The 18411-nt window shown below is 38.7% G+C and overlaps 1 protein-coding gene across 1 annotated transcript in view; it reads left to right on the top strand.

Annotated features, from left to right (window-relative positions):
* The first annotated feature begins 2373 nt into the window (after positions 1-2373).
* The window catches only part of rfx4 (regulatory factor X, 4), a 33366-nt gene continuing 17328 nt past the window's right edge, over positions 2374-18411 (top strand). The window contains exons 1-6 of the mRNA XM_061676721.1: positions 2374-2458; positions 13240-13326; positions 13437-13497; positions 14070-14193; positions 15520-15581; positions 16548-16761. Coding sequence (XP_061532705.1) covers positions 2416-2458; positions 13240-13326; positions 13437-13497; positions 14070-14193; positions 15520-15581; positions 16548-16761 — 591 coding nt within the window. The 5' untranslated portion in view covers positions 2374-2415. The remainder of the gene's footprint in view (positions 2459-13239; positions 13327-13436; positions 13498-14069; positions 14194-15519; positions 15582-16547; positions 16762-18411) is intronic.

The raw sequence follows: 18411 nt of genomic DNA, 5'->3' as shown, positions 1-18411 counted from the left end.
TGACTGTTTTTAGCAAATAATCATTAAATTAGAATTTTATGGCTGCAACACGTTCCCAAAAAAGCTGGGACAGGCTCATGTTTACCACTGTGTTACATCACTTTTTCTTTTAACAGCGTTCAGTAAAAGTTTGGGAACTGAGGACACTAATTGTTGAAGCTTTGTAGGTGGAATTCTTTCCCATTCTTGCTTGATGTTCCAAACAGGTGTTTGATGAGCATTCCTCAACTTTCTCAATCTTTTTTGCCACCTGTCCCAGCTTTTTCGGAAGGTGTTGCAGCCATAAAATTCAAAGTTAATGATTATTTGCTAAAAACAATCAAGTTGATCAGTTTGAACATTAAATATCTTGTCTTTGTAGTGTATGCGATTAAATATAGGTTGAACATGATTTGCAAATCATTGTATTCTATTTTTATTTATGTTTAACACAACGTCCCAATTTCATTGGAATTGGGGTTGTATATGCAATTATACTAACCTAAAGTGTATTACTCACGTATACTAACATTAAGTGGGAAATACTGTAAGCTGTTTGAGCATTTATTCAATAACAATGATATCCATCTTAAGGTGCATCTACTCGTACGCTCTTTTTCCTCACTAGTAAGACTATTCAATGCACGAGTAGAACGACTGTCTTACTAGCATTTTTTTTTCCACTACTGTTTCACGATTTTGTGCATACTAGTAGGACAGCGACATTTTTCGCGAGGCAAAACTGTGCACGAGTTCACAGCTGAATGCTACTAGTACTGTAACTATAATGTACTAAAATGTCACTAATAGCACACAGTTGTCAACTCAGTTGCACCGTTTGGCCTCACTCGTAACATGTCCTATTAGTGTGCAGAAATACAGTAACGGAAGAAATGCTGCTTGTTAGACACGCTCATTCTACTTGTGCAGCCTAGTAAAATGCTCAAACTGTGTCTCACTAGTAACTTTTTTTTTTTTTTTTTACTGGTTTACTGTCAAGTTTAATGTCAAGGATATCAAATGCTTTCCAGAAAGCAGTTTGAGCATTTATTCATTCTCCTCGATTTTCATCTTAAGCTCTTACTAGTGGGCCAAAAATGGCACTAGTGCAGTGGTGTCAAATTCATTTTTTTCGCGGGCCACATCGTAGTTATGGTTTCCCTTGGAGGGCCGTTAAACCCTGTGAACCCATAAAAAAAGTATGATGTCCTCATCCATCCATCCATTTTCTGTAACGCTTATCCTCACTAGGGTCACGGGTGTGCTGGAGCCTATCCATTTCATTTTCAGTACACAACAAATTGATGGATAGCTAGTTTTAAAATCGGAAATCATTTAAAAAAAAAAAAAAAAAAAATCTTCGGCTATGAATCTATTTATTTTAAAATTGATTGTTAACAAAAAAAAAATGCTTGCAATATCGCAACATTATTAAAAGTGAAGACAATTTTACAGTTTTGGTATTTTAGCAAGAAACGTGAAGTCGATGCACATGATTTGCTTTCGGGGGCCACATAAAAGGATGTTGGCGGGACGGATCGAGTCTTGAGTTTGACAAGTGTGCACTAGCGCATCCTAGTCATTCTACGAGTGGGATAAATTGCCTTACGTGTGAGGACAAAGAGCATACGAGTACATCGACCTTAAACTGGATATATATATATATATATATATATGATATGACTTTCCATAGGCACATTAATTTCATTCCTCACTCACATCTTGTTTATTGCAAAATGTATCTACGTAGTAAGTGACTCCATGCAACTAGCGGCGACCAATTCCAACTTAGAGAAGTTTAAAAATGATTCAGTGTGAGGAAATGTCTTTGACTACTTTGGAAGTGAGAGCTGTGTGTTTGTGTGTGGTGTGAAAGCGGAAGAAATGCCATCATGGAGGATGGGGAGGCCTAAGCGCCCCCCACCCGCCCTGCTTTTTTTTTTTTTATACTTGGGAGGGGGAGCTTTTCTTATTCAAAAGAGGCCCACAAAAGACTTCCAGTGAGCCTTGCCACATCCCCATCTGACTCGGGGGGCCATTCATCAGCTTCGCAAGCCTATCAATGACATGTCCCCATCGGGGCTCCTATAAAAATCAGCCCCTTTCCCATGAAACATCAGCAAACATTTTGACGGCTCTGCTTTTGCCCCCGCTGGATTTCTGGAGGACCCTCTAAACCCCCCCCCCCCCCCCCCCCCCCACACACACACACACAGTTTCCCTCCATTCCCCACCCACACGTACCCTCTGTCTCTCTCTCTCTCTCTCTCTCTCTCTCTATTTCTCTCTCATCCACTAAGACCGTCAGCATCTCCCCTCCGACGGCCAGTGGTCGCGGAGACGGCAAGCAGGGTGAGGATAGAGAGCAGGTGGAGGAGGAGGAGGAGGGAAACCCGCGGCCGTTTTCGACTCAGAGGAGCGCTGGATGGGAAGAGGATGCACTGCGGGCTACTGGAGGAGCCTGACATGGATTCCACAGGTCAGTGGAATGCCTCGAGGCCACACGGGCACACGCCACCTCGGGCCTCTTGGGAAGCGCTTTTGGGACGTTCGGAAAGGAAGCGCCCTGAATGACAGGGAAATTGGGCTTTTCGTTGTCGCTGTTTTCAGCCAGTTCCTCGTCTTTGGAAAGTTGAAGCCAAAGTTCTCTATTTATTACTGATTTTTTTGGTTCCCCCCCTTTATGTGGCAGTCTTTGGCATATTATTATATTTTATTTTGAAACAGTAAATTCAAGAGTGATTTATTTTTTTTTTTTTTTTTTTTTTTTTTTTTTTTTTTTTTTAAATCTAGGTTTTTTTCTATACGTGGCTGTCTTTGGCATACGTCCAGTTAGTTTTTTATTTTTAAAAAGTTAATTTTTCATTTTTGAAAAGTAGGATGCTACTGCTCTTTTCAGCTAACATCTTTAGTTTTGGACAATTTAAAAACTGGAGGAACATTTCCTGAAAAAAAGAAATCAAAAGTCAGGAGTGATTTGTCGTTTTGAATATATATGTAGATTAATATATTAGAGTATTTCCTTTTGTAAATTCTTGTTTTGTTTTGTTTAAGTAACTATCCTTTGGATTGCCTCTGGTTAGTTTACTTTTATTTTTATGAGTAGGGTGATGTGTTGCACAATACAGTAAATAACTTGAGTTTGAAATTTAGGGAAAATTTCTCTAAATAATTTCAGATTCATTTAGAATTTTAATCAATTCTATTTTCTTTCTTTAAGCAGCTGTTCGCTGTGTCTGTCTGTAGTTTTTTTCCCCTTTGAAGATGACGGTATTTTGTCGCATAAACTATTTAACTATTTTTTTTTTAATTATGGCAAACCTATCTAAAAAAATCTCAATTCATAGTAAAGTAAAGTAAAAATCAGTGATAAGCATCTCATTTGTCGAGGAAAAATAAAATTGTGATTGTATGCTCAGATTCGCTGGTGCATATGTCACTTATTTTAAAGTTTAAAGTTGGGGAATTAAAAAAAACTTTAAAAATGTCTTTTCAACTAGCATCATTAATAAACGTAATATAATCAACTGTGGAAAACAAATTCAAGATATGGTCAGTTTTTTTTTAATTCTTTCGTGTCCATTTAAAATAAAAACAATCTTTTGATTTCTTTTTTTTAAATGTAATGAAAGTATGTGTGGGGTGTTGTTTTGACATGAAAAAAAAATCTTACACTTAAAACTTAAAAATGTGCTTAAAAAGAAAAATAAAAGTAGCATCAGTGACAAAAGTCCAATGTTAGGTCACTTTTTTATGGAAAAGTTTAAAAAGTATAAAAACTTTAAGAATTCAGTTAGTTTTGAAAATAGTAATAATGAAGTCCTTTACATTATAGTAGCGTTAGTCTCAAAAGTCCACTGACGTTCACTTTTTGAAAAGTAAACTTTAATTTAAATGTGTTTATTATTTGCATGATAATTGGGGTGAGAAAATTGTTCAAACATTAAGAAGTCTGTTCATTTTAACATGCATCCTAAAATTTTGATTTGAAGTAGCATCGATGACAAAACTCAAGTGACTTTTTGAAAAAGTTTCAAACTGAAAAAAAGTCTGTGAAATCCCCCCCCCCCCCCCCCCCCGCCCCCACCCCACTTAAAGTATCAATAAAATGAGTAGTGACAGTGCATTGTAATTCTATCCATTGAAACGTCTTGGCGTCGTTGAGCATGCAGGTGCACGCCGTACGTGTCGGGTCACTTAGTCCACAGTGAGTGTTCAGAAATGTGTGAACATCCGTCCCACTTGTTGATCGACTTTAATCCAATTATTTCCGTCCCGTACTTATCTTCCCCCAAGGCAAATGAAGCTTGTGTGGAGAATTAGCTTCACTTCAGCTCCTTTCGCTTTTTTTTCTTCTTACCCCCTTGGAGCCCCCTGTTTTTTTTTTTTTTGGTTGGGATGAATTTTAAACAAATTATAACTATAAAATCAGATCACAATCTGCTGCTGGAGGCCCAAGTTTGTGTTTGTGTTGTTGCCCAGATGGAAAAACAAGGGTTGCGTCAAAGTTGTGCAACATCAATTAGCATATTAGCACATAGAAGGCTATTCACAACTGAACTCACACAATCCAGCTCCGAGATCCAATACAAAAATACTAATGCTCACTTTTGATTGACACCTGTCAGAGAGCTATTTAAGCAGTATATTTATTATTGTGTTTGCGTGGCATCATGCCGAAAGACTTTTTAAAGATGTTGCTTATTTATTAAGGTCAAAATATGATCATAATGAAAATATTGTTACATGACTGTCTTATCTGACACTGTCAATCAAAAATTGTGTGTCACAGTGAACCCCCGTTCCAGACCCACCCGTTAGGTGAAAATCCACAATGTAGAGAAACCATATAAAAAAAAAAAAAAAAAAAACTTTAAAAAAACGTTATATTTTTTGTTTAGTAGCTTTACCCCAACACACAATTTAAACACACGTCAACTTATTAAAATGCACTGAAACCTATTAAAACACACTTCAGTTAATTAAAACACACATTTTAAACTATTCCTTAGTACTATTTGGGGATATATTCTAGACCTTGCCACCATAGGTGAAAATGTGTGACAAAGAGACCATATAAAAAAACGAACTTTAAAAAGAAAATATTTGCATCCCTCTCCACATGCTTCAGCCAAACTTTTAAAAGTATTTCTTAGAACTACGAGTAATATAATATTGTAATCTAATGTAATAAGCACATTTTTATATGTGGATATATTGTGGTCGTCTACTACCAAGCCTATTGTAGCTTTTACATTGAATCATTTTCGATTGTGTATCCAATGTTTTGGCTGTAGAAGAAAGCACATTTTATGCTGATGTTGCAGAATTTGTCAGGCAAGGCAAGGCAAATGAATTTAAATAGCTCATTTCAGTCATCTGTATTGAATCTTATTAGATCGTGTACCTAATGGTTTGTCCCTGTCTGTATGTAAATGAGATGCATCTTATTAGAACATGCAGGTGGACGTAGTCTTTTGTCAAAATTGAGACGAGAGCACATTTTTATGTTTCACTTGGATGTAGTTCATTTGTTGAATTGGATGTAGTTCATTTGCGAAGGCCAATTCGCTGGCGACCAGTCCCGGGTGTACCCAGGCCTCTCGTCAGCTGGGATAAGCTCCAGCTAAGCGGTATAAAAGATGGATGGATGGTTTGTGCATGTGCACCTATTGTTGTAGCAATACTTACCACTACTACTACTACTAATAATAATAACAAGAGAATGCAATTTGTTTGTAAATTGTGTGGGAATGCTGAAGTTGAACTTGAATGCTTTGGAATTGACTGAATGATTGAAATGTTGAATGTGAGATGGAAATATTTGAAATCATTTGAATTGGTCCAGAAATGTGGAGGGAGGACGTCAATGTGTAAATGATCTCTTAACGTGGGAATTTCACTGTTAAAATGTGGGAGTTTGCCAAATGTGATACATAGTTCCCCAGGTGTGCTGCATGAGCAGAAAGGTTTAAAGTTGGATTGGTTTGAATCGGTCACGAAATGTGGAAAGATGAGGTTGACGTGTAAAATATTTCCAAGTTTGGGAATTTTATCGTTAAAATTTGGCAGTTTTGGAAATGGGTTAAATATTTCCCCAGATGTACTGAATGAGCTAAAAACTGCTTCTCTCGAGTACCACGGGTGTTACGTGAAATAATCGCTGAACTGTACGTAATGTTACAGTGCCTTAAACTTTTAAATAATTCAGTACAGTTCCATTTTAATTAGCTTTTAAATCCAATACATTTGCACTTACTGTTTGTTTTGAAACATTTATGTACAAGTTTTATTTAACTTATGTCCAATACATTCTAACAGTCATCATTTAAGTACAGCTTTTTATTTTTCTATATATTTAAGCGCAGTGTTCATATTCAAACTGTGCATGATGTTACAGTGGCTTACAATAATATTAAATATACATTTAAGGAATAAAACCTTTGCCTAGTTTTTGATGAGCACTCGTGCCTACTACGTTACTGTGTTTTAATGGTGACCATTACGGTGGTACTTGGAGAGCTGCGTATTTTTTGAGGTGATACTTGGTATAAAAAGTTTGAGAACCACTGAGTTATGTATTTTCAAGTTGTAATTATTTGAATCAGTTGTGAAATGTGGAAGAAGGACGTAAATCGGTCAAATAGCTCTTAAATTATGAATTTTTATGTGAAAATGTGGGAATTTGGGGAACGTGGACTGAATTAGCTAAACAGTTTCAAGTTGGAATGTTTTAAACCGGTCAAGAAATGTGGAAGAAGGAGGTAAATGTGTAAAATATCTCCTAATATGGGAATTATACTGTGAAAATGTGCAATGGGGGAGGGGGGAGAAATTGGAAATATTTGGAATTTGAAGAATAGTACCTTGACTTTCCTGAATTTTGTGAATATTTGGACGTTTGAAGGGTTTGAATTAGTTGACAGATGTGGAAGGACCAAAAAAAATGGGTGGAATAATAATTATAAATATAATAAAGAACTTTGGTGCAGCACAACACCCATGTGAGTCCTCTTTTAGGTTTTTTTTCTCGGGCGGTGTACCTAATGTTTTGTCTAAAATGATATGAAAGCACATTGTTCTTGTGCACATCGTGCGGCATTGAAGACAATTTGGAGGATGGCCGAGCAAGCATACATCGCGGTCGTCGACAACCAGCTTGAAAGGCAAACTGACTTTGGGCGAAAGGCTGGGTACGCCCCGGACTGGTCGCCAGCCAGTCGCAGGGCGCATGTAGACAAACAGACCAACAACCATTCGCACTCACATTCCCAGCTAAGGACAATTTAGTCTTCAAGGATTTTCTTAAAAAATGGGTCAATTAATGTTCGTGAAATTAATTATTAAGACAAATAAAAATGAGAATGCCTTATTATTTGATTATTAAAAGAAACTTTTGCGTAATGTACACATATTAGCCTTTTTTTTTTTTTAACCTCCTCCACGTATGAACTGGCCTGTCTAAAATGTTGCCTTTGTACACAAAAGTTTGCCCACCCCTGGATTAGACTGTGCAGGTGTACCTAATGGTGTGACAATACTTAATACTGCTACACCTGTACGACAGTTGTTCTCCTGCTATATCACGGCACATCCTTCGCCCCCCCCCCCCCCCCCCCCCCCCCCCCGCGCTGTATTGCAGATTTTTTTTGTACTACTTCACACATTCACCTTACAAACATTTAGCACTTGCAAACCATGTCAGTAAAAAATGTATGAATGCTTTTGCAAGTCCCAATTTCGTGTTGTGCGCCTTCATTGCAGTACTACTTTGTGCTACCATATGCTGGCCAGTACTGAGGTTGACTGGAAGTTATCCAATATAATTAAGAGCAAGAAGAAGAGGCAGAGAAGGTCCCCGTCTGAACTCCAGTAATAGTTGTTGTTCCCACAGAGCAGAGAGAATATATGCCTGGCTGTCACTATTGTTGTATGCTCTGTTTGTATGTGTTGCTTCTCCATGAGTGTTAAAGTAGCAGGTGTCTAATTACCCTGACATCAATGCTAATTTCCATTAGCCCGTCTGTGGTGTTTTGAATTATGTTAACATTTAGTTAGTGGATTTTCGTTAGACATAATTACATGGTTTGGTTGAACATTTTGTTGTTTAATTGGCTCATGTTTTGTGCCAGATTTACAGTACAGTAGATTAAAGCAAGTACGCTTTGCCTCCTATTTGGAGAACTGTGCGAGCGTTTTGTTTCCTCTTAGTGATGTTACATGAACGTCTCCCATTTCTTGGCAGCGAGAGAGAGAGGACAGGCATGAAGGAATACTTGAAAAAAGGGATTTTTAATACATTTAAATGTTTTTAAAGCGTAGGGTGTCTCAATATGTCACGGGTGTGTTCGGACCTCCCCCCCCCCCCCCCCCCCCCCCCCACTGATAAACAGGGGGGTTCATTGTACTACTACTAACAATAATAATGATGATGAGAATGATGACCTTTATGTTTTTCCCCTGCTGAGACACTCGTGCGTTTTCTTCATCCCCCACACCCGCAAAACACTTTTCAATACCTGTGGCCCCCGCCCCTCCTTCCTGCGTCCCAACAACAGCCGCTGTGCTTGTCACATCCCATCAATGTTAGCGTGGCAAAAAAAGAGGACTTTTTTTTACCCTCCCTCACTCCCTTATATCTCATTAGAATGCAGAGCTGGTCCACGACGCCACGAGCAACATTAGATTTGGGGGCCCACTATTTCTGCCAATAATAGTGATTATTGATCATTCATACACCTACTATAATCTTATTGCAGCAGTGTCACACTACGGGAGGAATGGGCTTTATTTACATAACATTCCAAATGATAAAGCACAGTGCTACTGAATATCAGGGAAAGAAAAATAAACCAGTATATTATGCAGTTACTGTAAAAATGTTATCTAGTGCTAACGTAACTAAAATCGATGTTGCGGTGTTACAAACCTTTGAAAAACTTGAATTTGAACACAAGCGGTACATCGACACATGTAGACAGACAATATAACAATACTCACAGGCATATATTCTTTATCCTCTGCCAATAATGGCTAATATTACGGCAACTTACTGAGCAGTTATGACCGACTTCTTCTTGTATATACACATGTATGCATTATACTGGTCCCTGATGGCCAAGGCATGCACACCAGAAGGAGCCACAATTTATTGAAGCGTAAAAATCATGCGCACTAACTATTCAATTCTTTACATTCTATCCATCCATCCATCCATTTTCTGAGCCGCTTCTCCTCACCAGGGTCGGGGGCGTGCTGGAGCCTATCCCAGTCGTCGTCGGGCAGGAGGCGGGGTACACCCTGAACTGGTTGCCAGCCAATCGCAGGGCACATACAAACAAACAAACAACCATTCGCACTCACGTTCACACCTACGGGCAATTTAGAGTCATCAATTAACCTACCTTTCATGTTTTTGGGATGTGGGAGGAAACCGGAGTGCCCGTAGAAAACCCACGCAGGCACGGGGAGAACATGCAAACTCCACACAGGCGGGGCCGGGGATTGAACCCCGGTCCTCAGAACTGTGAGGCAGACGCTCTAACCAGTCGTCCACCGTGCCGCCTCTTTACATTCTATTTAATTATATTAATACCGTTAAGTTTTTTTTTTTTAAGTACCGTACTTGTAGAGTGCTATTTTTCTTATTAAAAAAAAAAAATACACACCAGTTGTTAGTGTTTTATGGAGGCTGGAACGAATTAAGAGCATTTCCATTATGGGGACATATAATTTGAGATACCAGTGTTTTGAGTTACGAGCGTGGTCACGAAACAAATGAAACTCGTAAATCAAGCCACCACTGTTAAAAAAATAAATAAAAAGCCCCTTGTAAAAATGTGCAAAAGCTTAAGTTAAAATAAAAACCTTAATCCAAACATTTCATTTTTATGTTACTCAGTGATTTTCCTCAATAACACTCCCAAACTAAAATAGATATTTAAGAAAATTCTATTCCAAGTTCGATTGACTGGGCGCTAAGCAGGTGCTTAGTTTGCTTATGCCTTGGGCCAACTCTCATTAAAATGCTAATGTTCTTCTGATAAACACCAAGCAAAGTCTCCAAAGGTTGATTAATTAATTTAATACTTCGTTTTTTGGAATTCCATCAGTGCGCCTCCCAGTAAGCGCGCGCGCGCACAACACACGCGCGCGCACAACACACGCGCACATCATTTGAGCTGGAAATGAAAACAGGCACAATGGCCTCCTCACTAAATGTGCACAAGCTCTTTTAAGCCGGGGTGCTGCGTCGTCGTCTTCTCCCAGGGGAGGAAGGCAGGGAGGGACGGAGGGTGTAATGGGGTCCTGGCGGCGGGGGGTGCAGGGGACAATGCTGGCTGGATTCCTGCCGTGTGGATGAAAAAAAACAACTCAAATAGAGCCGTGGCTATGGCAAGCCATTTGAGCATTTACTCCACATCCTTGATATCCATCTTAACATCCATCTCGTACTTGATTACCAATCAACCCAGCTTGGATTGCAGTGGTGCCCTGAGATACGAGTGACTCGATTTACAGGTTTTTCGAGATATGAGCTGTTGTTCGGCGGATTTTTTGCTTTGGCTTGCGAGCGTAGACTTGAGATACGAGTTGCTGTATCGTGGCAGCGACTCAATTCACAACAAGCAGCAATTTGGCAGATACAATTTGTGAACAATTCTTTCCACTAGCTTATTATTAATGCTAAATAGCATCTCCTGTATGTTGTGGTGCTTTAACCCTGTAAGCAATGGATTAAACATGAATGGTTCACAACACAAGTCGACAATGTCCTCTGCATAGAGCAACTAATATTTGTACCACGCTGATGAGAGGAGACGAGACGTCTCAGTGAACAGTACAATGGAACCCGCTATTCACGATTGGGGCTGTAGTAAAAACCCATGAATTATTGACGCCCATTATAATTGCATTGGGAAAAAAAAAATTGTTTTCTTTAACCCCAACCAGAGATAAGCCACCAGTAAGCTTTTTCCAGGTTGTCCCACCCCCCCCCCCCGCCACTCAAAAAAAAAAAAAAAGGAAATATTTGAAAAAAAAAATTCTAGTTTTTATTTTAAAAAGAAAAGTAATTGAAAAAATTCCACGGGGTGCCGCACCACGTGCGGGTGTCCACAGTATATCCATCTGTCTTTCTTATACTGCGCCCAGGTGTCCAAGGCGGGCACGACAGAAGAATGGCAATTCATATAATGACGTTTGACAAAAACTGCTCTATTCTATTTAATTATGTCATTACTGTATTTAAAAAAAAAAAAAAAATTTATGAAGAAAAACATTATGGAGTGCTATTTTCTCATTAAAATACACAATACAATATTTTTTGTTTCTGGGAGGAAGGCTGGAACAGATTAATGGCATTTCCATTCATTACAATGGGAAAAGATGTTTTCAGTTACAAGCGTATATTTATCCAGCACCTTTCGTACTTGAATAGCAAAACAAAGTGTTTCACAAGACAAATGATAAAAACCACAAATACATCCCTCCCACCCACCTGCAGTCAGTCCTCTGAGCCCCTGTGGCCCATAACTCCCATGCGTAAAAGTAGTTACATTAAAAAAAAAAATCAATCAAGGAATTAGGACTAAATACTCAAACGGCTTGGCGTAACTGGCAGCAGCACTGCCCACACAATCCGCTGTTGTCACCACAACGGCCATTATCGTCATGATAAATGAAATGTTTTGTGCCATAAGTCACTAAGTCACTTATGGCACAAAACATTTCATTTAGCCTGAAGGTTTTTATCATAAACTGTTTTGTTTGCTGATTTTAAAGTTGAATTCCGTCCAACATCATTTTAACGTTTATCCACGTCATTCAGACAAAAGAAGGCCAGAAAATATATCTGAATGGGTCCTCTGTGTTTTTGAGGATCTAACGTTACTATAAAACATTTTATAGTTGAACACAAAAGTGTTCAACCAAACCATATCATTTTGTCTCACGAAAGTTGCTAGCTAAATGCTCTCAATCATATAATGTGAAACGCAATAGACAGGTTAACGGAAATGAGCACAGGTGTTAAACCGGAAGAATAAACCCTTAAACAACGGCTACTTTAACACACACACACACACACACACACACACACACACAGGAGCAGTACACACAAACAGTGCATACAAAGCATTCACAGGCATATACAGTGGATATATAAATTCTACACCCCCATGTTCAAATGCCAGGTTTTGGTGTTATAAATAAAAATGTTTTTTTTTTTGTTTTTGTTTTTTTACCTTTAATGTGACCTACTTTCTGTGCAACTCAATTGAAAAAGAAATTAAATCTGTTAGAGAGAGGAAGTGAAAACACACAAGTGTGCACACCCTCATGTAACTACTATTACTAGAGATTAGTTGGGGACCTTCTCGGCCTCTTCTTCTTGTTCATAATCACGCTGTATCTATGATATTATAGGAGTGCGAACGATGAACCGCGATGTTGTGGGGGCTCACTGTACTGTTCATTAAAAGCATGAATCACATCAGCAGCTTATGAGAAAAACATCAAAATGAAAAAGATATACAATTTTTTTCAATTGAAAATAAGTGTAAACAAACCTTTAATATTACATTACATCACACTTTTTTTTAAATGCAGGAAAAAGGTTTAATGAAAATTTGTCAGTTTTTTTTTTTTTCTAATTGACATTTTTTGAAAAGTAAATAAGATATTCCCTATTTTTATTTAAAATAAAAATGGAGAATTGAATTACTTGCATTCTTTAAAATGGAAAAAAAATAAATTCATATAAATTTGTTTTCAAATTGTTTTTAATGTAAAAAATAAAGGTTTGTTGAAAAATTTTCACTTTTAAAATGTTTATTTAAGTTAACATTTGCTTCAATGTTTAATGTTATAAGATATTGGCTATTTTTATTTGTAAAAATGAAAATGTAATAATGCTATTGTTGAATGATATCTTACAATTTATTGATCCCAAAATACAAAAGGTAAATACATTTTGAATGTTTACAAGATAGCACACTAATACGATTCACTTTTTGCTTTGTCACTGATAACACAAAGTTTAGATGCAGACTCCCCCCCCCATTTAACTGCTTCACATGTGTTGGCCTCCAGTATATTTAGAATCTCCCTCAAACACAAGATGATGTGGCCCTCCTCTTCCTTACATTTTGCTGTATGTGGCCCTTAATGGGAAACAGGTGAACATCCCTGTAATAGAATGATGACCCCATTGATTTCTGTCCAAGTATCATATGGAACGTCGTGTGTGTGTGTCTGCAGAGAGCTGGATCGAGCGATGCCTCAACGAGAGCGAGACCAAACGTTACTCCAGCCACATGTCCCTGGGCAACATGTCCACCGACGAGCGTGCGTCACGTAATAAACAATGTCATTTAGACATAAAGCAAGAAATTACACTATTATTTTAATGTGGTGGCATTCATGTATAAGTAGCCTTATTTTTGTCCTTATTTCAGATGAAGAAAAGGAAAATAACAGGGCCTCCAAACCGCATTCGACACCTGCCACTCTGGAATGGTATGGTTATTTTTACCTTTTATGTAAACTGAATAAAAATATCCCAAAACTTGTTTTTGCTCCCATTTTTCACAAGTTGAACTAAGCCTTTCGCTATGTTCACAAAAAGCCTTTATCTCTCAAATACTGATCACAAACCTGTCTAAATCTGCAATACTGAGCACTTCTCCTTTGCCAAAATAAGGCAAATAGTGGTCACGCCGGATACTGACTGGTTTTCTGACCTCCACAGGACCGTCCCCCCAACCAAAATCTATATTATCCCCCACCTGACAGGTGGATCAATTAACTCGGCAAAGGAGAAGTCCTCACTAACACAACTATTATTATTTTTTGAATCATCACTAAAAATAGCTCTACCTACGCAGATTTTCTATAGTGATGTGAGAGTGGCAATTGCCTGTCCATAGTCCTTTTTGGTTGTTATATATTGTCACGTGATCTAAGGTTTGACTCAATTACCTCATCTATCCTGCTACAGAGAGGGTTTTTACAGTACTCCTTACAGTACAGTATGCGTGTTGCTGCCTTCTACTGTTTGTGATCCTTAATGTGTTCACTGTGCGGTCCAGGCTGGAGGAGAACTATGAGATCGCAGAAGGCGTGTGCATCCCGAGAAGCGCCCTCTACATGCACTACCTCGACTTCAGCGAGAAGCACGACACGCAGCCCGTCAACGCGGCCAGCTTCGGGAAGGTAATGTTTAAAAAAAAAATAATGATTTAGAATGGTACTCAGTGGCAAATAAATGGCCACGCATAATTTGACATTCAATATTCATTGAGAAGGAAATGAGGGACAATGTCCAAAAACAAAAACAGAAAATCGTCATCTGCGCCTTCATCCAGATGGTCACCTAAATCCCAATGACTTCTTCTTTGTCCGATGATCTATTCCTCGACAAAGTTTTTCTTTTGGGATAATCCTGCTAACTAATGTTGCTGTCTCATGCAAAGCGTGTATGTGCACTTTTTTTTTTTTACTTTTTAAAAATGTATCCAAGATACAAATAAATACCATTATTACTTGTATGTTATATTTTATTATATTCACTTTTAACAATGTTGCAGTATTAACAATAGTGGTGGGGGGGGGGGGGGAGAATCCCGATTATGCAGATTCTCACCGAACTGCAATGACTGTTTTGTGGCAATCCATATTGTCGTTCTTCTTTAATTCTGCCCACTAACAAACAACTAAACAAGGCAGAACAAGCTTAGTGGGGAGAAGAAAAAAAAACATTCCACGTTTATTCAGGTCCTTACCAAAATGTAACGTATTCATCCCGGGCCCGCATCTGTGGCCTCCGCAAAGTTTGACGCTTTATTAGTTTTTGCGCTAAATGAGGCCGGCAAAGCTTCCCTGCTGCAGCTTGAGCTCGGCCTCAGTGTGAAGCCTCCAGCAGCAGAATCCAATCCTGCCGACAAGATGACCGTTTTTGCCCCGTTCTCACAAGCATGACAAAGCCGCCCGGCCCTCGTACGCCGCAGCCCCTCCCCTCCCTACCCTCCCTCCCCACTTTTCCCCTCGGCGGCTCCTGTCGGAAGATATTGAAAAAGAGAAGGGGCCGGGATTAATGTGTAATTAAAGGAAATTTGGAAGGGTGAGATGTTGCGGAATGTTAGATCAGTGGCTGAAGCGGTGTGGGGTGTCCTTTAGGAAGGCTTCATTGATTCAGGACAAAAAAAAAAAAGGGAGAGGAGAGGAGAGGAGAGAGTGGGCCCTGCACTGCCTCCCCTGTCTGCACATTTATCAAGCGGGGGGCCTGACAGAAAGTTCACAGCTTGGCCTCTGTTTTCACGGCACACAATGGAGAGCGACACTGTTTGCTAAAGTTCCTCTACCCGCAGCCCGACCCTTGGAGATGGCCACAAAAAAAGTGGGGGATAGTGGGAAACTTATCATTTACGTATATCTCTCCAATAAGAACTCAAGAGGATATTTGTGTCACCATCAAATATGCAAATGTGTCAGCTATGAAAAGTGCACAACAAGCATCTTTTTATTTATGTTTTGAAACAGATTATCAGACAGCAGTTTCCAGCACTAACCACCAGACGACTCGGCACGAGAGGGCAGTCCAAGTTAGTTCCTTGTCATCTTGCATTATGGGGTTATCTTTTGCTTTTCAAGCTCATTTATTTTTATTTTCTTCTTATCATTTGGAAGTTTATTTGCTTTATTGTCCTATATATATATATATATATATATATATAGGTTTTACTTTTTTAAAGTTGCTTGTCATCTTGCATCATTAATTTATTTTATTTTCCTATTATTATTTTGAGTTTCATTTATTTTTACTATTATTACTGTTATTAATAAAACATTTTGTGTTCATATGTTTTATGTTTTTATTACTAAGTATTGTTTTGGGGGGAAAAATATTTTATTGAATCAATTTACAGTATATAAAGTAATGGCTTTCACTTTTTTAATTGAACTACTAGGTTGATCTTTTCAGGATGTTCTCATTTATTACAATGCGCCTGTATTATCTTACGGTATTTATTTATTTATTCATCAATCAATCAACATATTTGAATCACCAGATATTTGTTTTTGATGTAGGCTAGTTTGTACACGTCTTTCATAATTTATATTTTCTTACTTTTTTTTTTTACTTGATACAAAAATTTCATACAAATGTATCATTTGCCTTTATTGCCATTGTTTCTGTATTTGTTCATTAGATCTGCAAACAGCCCTAATGAGGTGACCTAAACTGTTCTTAATTGTTAAATGAATGCAATTAAACCTCTTATTATCTTTGTAATGGCAGATTTTTGATACCACTCTTGTATTGTTGTACATAATTTATTGTAAAACAAACTGAAGTATCTCTAGTTATTGTTTTTAATATGTGGAATAGTTATAGTGTATTATGTTAATTTAAGTGTAAATTATAATAGCAATTTGAGCCAAAGGCTGCAAATTGAAAGTTAAATTCACGGGAGGTACTGGTCCTAATAGCCTGAGAGCTCAGTGTACGTACAACTCCCGGTATATGTGGATAAGTACATATGTAAGTGTGATGTAAATGGGTGCAGGTACCACTACTACGGTATCGCGGTGAAGGAGACGTCGCAGTACTACGACGTGATGTACTCCAAGAAGGGCGCGGCGTGGGTAAATGAGGCAGGCAAGAAGGAGGTGACCAAGCAGACGGTGGCATATTCACCGCGCTCCAAGCTGGGGACACTGCTGCCAGAGTTCCCAAATGTCAAAGACCTCAATTTGCCTGCCAGCTTGCCAGAAGAGAGGGTAAACACACATTTGCTCTCTTTTTGAAGTCTGTCCTTAGTAGTGCTGGGAAATAACCAAGTACAAATACTTTGTTACTGTACTTAAGTAGGTTTATCAGCTATCTGTACTTACTATTTAAAATAGCATATGTTATCTACGGTATTTATTTTTCTGACCACTTTTTTACTTTTACTGCCTACATTTGAAAACAGATAAGGGGTGACCCAAAATGATTGCGACACATATAAGTGCCTGCTGTTTTTACAACTGATGATGGAATTGCTTTATTTGTTACACAAATAAATTTTCGGTCTTTAGTCCATGTGGTCTCGATTTTATGGCCTTTCCAAAATGGGCTCCAAATGTCCACCTTTGCGTCCGAGACACTCCTGGATGGAGCGTGTGAAATTGTCTAGAGCACGGACACACTTTGGAATAGTCCTGATCTTGGCTGTAATTTCTGCCTTTAAATCTGTTAAGATTGTTGGGGGGTTGTTCTCATAGCATGCATGGTCTTTCAAATAGCCCCAGAGGTAGAAATCTGGGGGGGGGGGGGGGGGGGGGGGGGGGGGTCAGGTAAGGCTCCTCATTGATTCCCGGGTAATGTCTAGTTCCTTGGTGCGCCTCCGAATCAACCTCTTAGGGCTGCGAACGACGGAGTCCCTGACAACATCAACATTCCCAGCCACCGTAACACTCCAATGTCGTCCAGTTTCGACCCCTTCAGCTTTAGAGCTCAGGTTCTGGACACTTTCTTTTGTCCACAACTTAATGGCCCATCTGTAGATCTGAGTTTTGTCCAGGCAACAAATGAAATTGAACTTCCTTCAAAATATTACCTGCATTGATTTAAATGACCTGGTCAGAAAATAGGTCTCCACACAAAAAGTCCTCTGCTCAGTCGTCCAAGGCATTTTCAGAAAAATCTATTGAAGGTTCTTTTTGCTATCCCTTCCTTTCAAATAATCTGAAACATGGGATAAATGGCTTTATTAATAATCATTTTATCCACTGTTATATAGGTTGCAAATGGCAATCATTTTGGGTCATCTTGTTTCTGTAATTTTGACTCCTTGCCAAAATAGGTTCGTTACTTTTATCAACTTTGCGAATGACGACAATGACGATCGGCTTCTGGCGTTCAATTCTCCGTTTACAGTGAACCCCCATTTATCGTGGGGTTATGTTCTAGACCCATCCATCCACAATAAATGGAAATAACTGATTGAGAGAGACCATGCTTATTTTATTTTTATGGTTTTACCTCTTCCACACACTTCAAACACATTTAAACTTTTTGAACACATTATAAAGTACCACATAACACAAAACAATGAATGGATAGAAAATACTGTACGTATTGTAGTGTCTGTGTGTGAGTGTCTGTGGGTGAACTGCGGCCAACAGCAGCTTCTATGTGAGTGGCTATATGGACACCCTGAACAGTGACCCTGTACAGGCGTTTGATGCTGTACGTAGAGTATATTGTACTTTATCACATTTATGAAAACATATGAAGATAGATTCATAATTAAGGAAGAACCGGTTTGCTAAGGGGAGTGGACTGTGGGTGAGAATTAAAGCTAGAATTTGGACATTTTAAAAGAGCCTCGCTCGCTCTATTCATTTGAAGGTACCCAGCGCAGTACGTACTGTGCGCATACATTT

Source organism: Phycodurus eques, chromosome 5 (genome assembly GCF_024500275.1).
Source record: "Phycodurus eques isolate BA_2022a chromosome 5, UOR_Pequ_1.1, whole genome shotgun sequence".
NCBI lineage: Eukaryota > Metazoa > Chordata > Actinopteri > Syngnathiformes > Syngnathidae > Phycodurus > Phycodurus eques.
The sequence above is the reverse complement of the archived record's forward strand: the minus strand, read 5'-3'. Positions and strand labels throughout refer to the sequence as shown.